The following is a 7,342-nucleotide window of genomic DNA, read 5'->3' as shown; positions in this document are numbered from 1 at the left end:
GGGTAATTTGAGAGTATTATGTACAGCAAAATATATTATCCGTATGTTATTTTTGGTACGTTTTTTCATGCTTATCACTTATTTTCACCAAGATCCTTATGATGTGCACCCTTTTATTGATTATTTTTATGTTGTAGAATATTAATTTAAAAAGGCCATTATTGCGGAATATATCTTTCCATTTTATTAGATAATCTCAAATGATATTCTCACTATATTTTTAAATAATACTGTAGTTCGCATTGTATAAATACTGATATTATTTGTTCAAATAAAATATAATTTGAATTTGAACACATATTCGTGAAAAAAAATTCGTTATTGATGAATAAATTAGACTTATTTCATGAATATTTCGAATTTGTAATTTTAGTAAATTTTAAAGGTGAATAAAATAATTCAGTGATAACTACTCGAAAATTAAATATACCTACTCGATAAACATATATTTTATAATGAACACTTAAATTTGAATTCCTGTAATGGTTACGACTTTCGATGCAATAATAATATCTATATGTATGTAGATATAAAATATATTTTCTGATCTCTTTTAATCATTATTTAGTACATGACATTTTAACCGAGCATTATTTTTATAAAATTGATTTCATTATGAAATCACATTTTGACCTACTTACAGTGGTTTTATAAAATAATTCCAATATTTTTTTCCGCAAGCTATAATATTATACATCTTCTTATTGATTTTATAATAATTATATTATTTTAAGTTTGATTAAAATTGCGTAAATTTTTTTCTGAAACGTTAATCAATAATACCATAATCATCCTCGTAATAAATTAATATTATACGAAATTATGTTATTTATTATACATTCATAGATAAATACTGCGCAAGTTTGGTCTGAGTATGCTTTTCACAACAATTTCGACGATTGTCGTTCGTATGAAACCCTGCTTTGCTGCGGAACAATAATCGTGTGTATCGGGAAGAAGAAACTTTTCGGGGTAGAGTTTTTTGCATTTCGCTATATTAGCCGACTGTGAAGTGAAAGCGAAACCACTCCGTGCAGACAACTGCTATGCCTAAAATGCATTATACATATAATAGAGGAGCAGCAATCTGGAAGGAAACGCGTATAATATAACGGCGCTACCGTGTCGTGTCACGGACGTTTGATTCGGTTTTAAAACGTTTTTTTCGACATCGAATGGGTTCCGCGAGTGAAGTATCTGTATAATATATTTTAATAACAGTATAAAATCTAAGTATTATTATATATATATAGTATATTCACACAACGCCTCATAACCCTCGCACGAACGGTGACTTGATTGGCTTTTCCTCCCATTCTAAACGGCACTATATATAATATACTATAATACGTGCATCATAATAACACCGTCTCGGAACAGTTCCGGTCTCCTAGTTCGTTACAATTATATCATACACGTAATATTTGCGTATGGTCTAGATTGAGAGATCGATGTAATGAAGTCTATAGTAGCGTAAATAATGATAAGCGTCAACAGACGATTTCCGATGTCTGGCCGTGGTGGGGGTGAGGTTCGCGAGATTCGATGAAAAGGAACGCGATCAGCCAGTGGGAGCTGTCGGACCATTTCTGGGCGGAAAGTGATCCTCCTGAACCGTGCGCGGCGGCCAAGAGCTTTTTGCAAAAATTCGTCCGACAGTTCGATTGGTTGACGGCCGACAACCGTCGGGTCAAGTACCGGTTGACCTCCGGCGGCCGCGATATTATGCCGGAGCCGGCGACCCGTCCTCGTCCACCCCGGAGATCGATGGACCGTGTTCGTGGTTGCGGTTGCTGCGGTGTTGACGACCGTGTGCGGACCACCGGTACCGCCACCGATAACGCGGTTATTCTTGTCGACGACGGCAGTGGTGGTCGCGATTACTGCAGTAAAGACGCGACGCCACTGCAGTCGCCACCGTGCGTAATCAGACGAGCTGACAACGATTACGCGACCGCCAACTGCACTGACCGCGGTGGGACCGAAATCGTTCCGTACCGCGAGGTTAGTACATACATGTTATATATTTTATTACGTTGTAATATGGTCGAACACTTATCCAATGCCGTCCTTATCAGACTCGTGGGGCCTAACATTATGAAGAACAATACAATTAATGAAATAGAAAAATAATAAATGTAGTCCGTAAAGTAGCAATTTATATACTATAAGTTAATTGTTGGTGTGAGTATATAATATATAGTTAAGAGAACGCGATACCCGCATGTGTTGTCTTTGTTCTTAGACACGCAAAGAATAGTTAAAAAGTGTTTTGCGTAGGACAACTTTACTCCCTCGATATTTATATCAAAATTACCAAATTTTTTAATCGCATTGAGAACTTTACCTGTGATGTAACGTTTTAATTTTTTTGATAATAGTAACCATTAATTTTTAATAATTAAATGAAAAAGTTATCGGTTTGAGAACTTTAGGTTTTTTTCATTTAATTATTAAAAATTATAGGTTACCACTATCAAAAAAATTAAAACGCTACATCACAAGTAAAGTTCTTCTTAATGCGATTTAAAATTTTAGTAATTTTGATATAAATATTGAGAGAGTAAAGTTGTCCCGCGCAAAACAATTTTTAACTATGCTACGCGTGTATAAGACAAAGACAACACATGCGGTTATCACGTCCTCTTAACTTAATAGTATAAAAGTTAACATTAATTTATTTCTATTTTATTTCATTGAAATAAATCTCCGATCAATATTGAGTTTTACTCCGATGATTATCATCTACCTAAAGTCTACTTGATAAAAGATCTTAGAATTATTTGTTCACGTTCATTCTCACTTTCAACGCACGTTCAATCAAAATAACAAAAGCTATACGGTCACTTTGATATGTTCATTCTTCTCAAAGAGTGATACAAATTAGTATTTTATATTTTTAAATATTTTTTATTAAATATAAAATTATATACTAACCTATAAAATTAGTGTTCTAACAGATTCACTTGTATATTTCTGCTATCCGTGTATTTTAATTCTCAAATTAGTACCTATAAGTATTTTTAATTTCCTGTACTAAAAGTCTTTGGGCGTGTATTTTAAATCAATAAATAAACAAAATCAAGGTAATTAACCCTTCATAGAACATTTTTTTTTCACTAAAACAGTTAACTTTATTATATAATCATTTATCATACACATAATTATAATCGTTATACCGTCACTCCGCTTGTTTATATTTTGAAGTAAGTAATAAATGTTTTAAAATTCAATACAACATAAAAATTATATATTGATTATTATAAATGTCATTGTTTACACTGTTTGAAATTAATATGATTTCATATTAGCAATTTGTTAATCGATGCATTCAATTAATTATTTTTTATTGAACTCGATTATAATACTAAGTCTAAACCCGGAATATGTTTGTACCTATTAATAATAATAAAATATAAATACTCGTGCAGTCTTGTTTGCATGTTGTGTATTTATTACATTAATATGCAGTATTAATGATTGATTTTTCAATTATAATTTAATAATTTTAACTATTTAATTAATAATATTACGTATTTATTTAGTGCTTTAAATATTTTTCACTGCGTACCCCTGTAATACATAGATTAAAAATAAAATTACACATACTTATAATGCGTATACATTCATGTGTTTTGTCTATGTGTATTATATTAAGTATAATATTAATATTAAAACATAATAGTTAAAAAAAAGACTGTATGTCTTACATACAGGTGTGTGCTTAAAAATCATTTATGAAAAGAGAAAACCAAAAGTGGGTGTACCTTTTTTATGCTGGGTTCATCGTTCGCTGTACCACTAGCATCGAACCATTATATAGTATCGCTATATACTCAGGTCGTCGATATTTGTTTCCCCCTATCCGTTCGCGATTTACGATCAATGCGATAATAATATTATAATGGTGCGTGTGACGCGTAGGTCTATGATCGTCGTCGGGTTTGTCCCCTGGGAAACTCGAAAAAAAAAAGAAACTGGGACGGTCTATCATTTTTGCAATTCCCTTTGGAAAATGATAGTTAAACCGCTATTATTTTGTACTGTTCGTTTACTTATTTTTATATTTTATTTTTTAATAGGTTTTTGTTAATCTTAACTGAAAAAAAACCCAGAGTAGACTCCGAACTATACTTATAGTTATATTTAATATACTTACTATGTTTTATAGAAAGATACGAATGGCATTGTTTCCGAGAAAAATTTAACTATAACTTCCGACTATGAAGGGTGTACACTGTACACTGTACAGGTATACACACACACACACACGCACACGCACACGCACGCACTCATATATATATACTAGGTGATTTTTTTATCGTTGAACACTTTGTATACACTTTGTATGCAAAGTGTTCAACGATAAAAAAATCACCCTGTATATATAATACATTTATTATACTACTATTCATTTTATTCATACCTATTTTAAGATATGATATTGTGTTTTTTACTGCTATTATTTTTATATTTTCAAAAGACGGCTTGATCCAATTGTTTTTACATTATTGAGGTTGTAGTCTGCATATTATACTAAATTCACTTATACAACGTACAGTATTCATCATTCATACAGTATTTATATTACTCTAATCGATACCTAGTATTATTTATTCCATCGTTCAAAAGTTCGCGATCGTCACATTTTTCTTTCGGGATTTATACATAAATATATTTTTTTATTATTATCAATTTCGTCTTACATGTATAATAATATGGATAGTAAAATAATATTTATATTATTCATCCATTTGAGCAACACTAATATATTTTTGAAGCACTTACTTAGTGTTGTAAGTTATATCTTTTCCAATAATTTTGGTTCATATAATATTATTTATTCACTATATAACGAAAAATACAAGCTTAATATTCATTTTATTTTCGTGGGTTATGCTGTTTAACTGTACATAGAACAGTTTATTATTCTTATTTTTTCAATTTTATTCTATCACTTTAACAGACGTTTTATTTTCATAGAATTTAAACATTTTATCGTTTCCATAAATATTTTATTATTAAACGACATTTAAAATCCATGCATATGAGATAAATTATTACCATATTTATAGTTGTGTTTCAAATGTGTAGTCATTTTCTCTATAAGCGTCCACTTTATATATGAAATATATGATCATTGATCCTATTTGGCAACAAAAAGCACAAATGCACAATTTAGATTATAACATATTATAACAGAGCAGCGCTACAATAAACTAACTGCATAACAACTTATTCATTTACAAACTTACACTTACATGCACAAATACATATTAAGTGGTGTAGCGTACCACTATAAATACTAAACAACAAATAAATAACGTTATTAACATTTTGATTTTTAGAATATTAAATAATTCTTATTTTTTAGTAGATAAATGCATCATTTTTTTTTAAATTTAATATAAATAAACTTATGTTCTTTGATGTAATGTCATAATAAAAATAATTTTTATGAGTCTTATACATAAACAATAAAATCTAAATTTCTCTCGAGAATTCGAATAAATAAGTTAATTTGTCATTCCTTTTCGAGATATTTACACAATTTAATTCATGAGTTTATAAATTAAATATTGTACTCAGTTGGATGTCTAAATATTCAACAAATAAACAAATTATTAATTATTTAATTAGTTTCATTTTAAACGAATTATAACTTTTGAAAACTAAATTTAATACTGGTATGTTTAATGAAAACATTTAGTAACTTATTTTTTGTGGAGAAATACATATTTCAACCTAAACATATTTATATATCTATATAAGTACTAAAAGGGTTGTTTTTTGAAAAATCAACAGTTATACTTAATCATATAAAAACGTTATACATGAATTGGGATGCATTTTAAGGTTACATAATGATTCATTTTGAATAAATTAATTTTAAATGTTGACCAATTATTTTGAAAACGGAAAACAATATTAAAATATCATTGTGAAATTCAATTTTTTGTTTGGTATGTATAATGGTCATTGACATTTTTTGTTATAATAATTGAATATACATATTTGAAAATAACTGAAATAAATTTTGTTTGAAACTTTGAAACTATGTAATCATCAACATTTTTTTCCAATCTTTTTAGAAGTTTCGTCAAATTGTTTGACAGGACTCACATTCTGCATGAAAAAGTGTTTACAAATAATAATAATAATAATAATAATAACACACATTATAACAAAACACAGTCTACTGACATATATTATAATGTACTTACTTATGTGTAAAAGTTTATAACATTAAAAAATATATATGTATTCTTTCGACTTTCATTAAATTTGGAACTGCACAATGCATGAATTACAAATTATACTTAACAAAATTCATACTTTAAAATATATATAAATCACAATTAAGATAAAAATAATTGCCATTCAATGTATCAATAAATTGCAATGATGTTTGAATTATAATATTTGGTGACAACTTAGAGTTGGTACTCCGGAAAATTCAATAAGAATACATCAAACCAAAAAGTATCTAAGTAATTGTTTTTCCAGTTATAGGTGTATTTCATTTTTAAGACGTTATAATAAATTAAAATTAAAACATTTTCAATTAAATTTATATATTAATGAAAAATGAGGACTCGGATCCATTTTTTTACCAATATTTACATAGTATGGAACAGTAGAGCACTTAACGTTAGGTATATACTTAAATATAAATATTTAAAACTTTTTCTTAATTCATTAACTTAAAAACCAATTTTAATCCTCGATGTGGTTTTTTACGCAAAGTGTCTCCTAATTTAAAAACAACATGCTAATAGAATCAACAATACACCGCCACTTTAAATTAACATACTCTCGTGAGACATTCTGTGTATTGTAATCATTTAAAAAAAAGAAAATTGTTGACTAGTATATCGTATACATATATTTATATGCTTACCATAAAATCAAGAACTAAGTAATAAATATATTTTGCTGTAGAATTTTCTTCGATTGTTTTTGTTGACTGTTTATAATTCTATATTATGAATGTACTATTATACTCGTACAATATTGATGCCAACTATATAGCATAAAAACGTCTAAAATTATGAATATCATTATAGTATTTATAATATTAATGTTATAATGTTAAATCCTTTATTTTTATATGTTAAAAATAAAATAAAATATTAATTAGTCAGGTACTTGAGATAAATTAAACGCTTCGCATATTTTATTACATAGATTTCATAAACTTTCATTGCTACCCATCGTCAATCATACCATGTTATTATATACATTAAGTCGTTATTTGTTTCAAGACATTCCAAGATTACGTTCAGTGATTAAACTCATTATAAACCTAAATAGTGGATAATTTATACAAATAAAAGAATAT

The 7,342-nt window shown here is 28.1% G+C and overlaps 1 protein-coding gene across 1 annotated transcript in view; it reads left to right on the top strand.

Moving 5' to 3' along the window:
• The first annotated feature begins 1,485 nt into the window (after window positions 1-1,485).
• The window catches only part of LOC114128604 (unconventional myosin-XV), a 29,843-nt gene continuing 23,986 nt past the window's right edge, over window positions 1,486-7,342 (top strand). The window contains 1 exon segment of the mRNA XM_050202549.1: window positions 1,486-2,004. Coding sequence (XP_050058506.1) covers window positions 1,546-2,004 — 459 coding nt within the window. The 5' untranslated portion in view covers window positions 1,486-1,545.

Source organism: Aphis gossypii, chromosome 3, assembly GCF_020184175.1.
Source record: "Aphis gossypii isolate Hap1 chromosome 3, ASM2018417v2, whole genome shotgun sequence".
NCBI lineage: Eukaryota > Metazoa > Arthropoda > Insecta > Hemiptera > Aphididae > Aphis > Aphis gossypii.
Note: the sequence above shows the minus strand (reverse complement) of the source record. Positions and strands in the feature narration are given on the sequence as shown.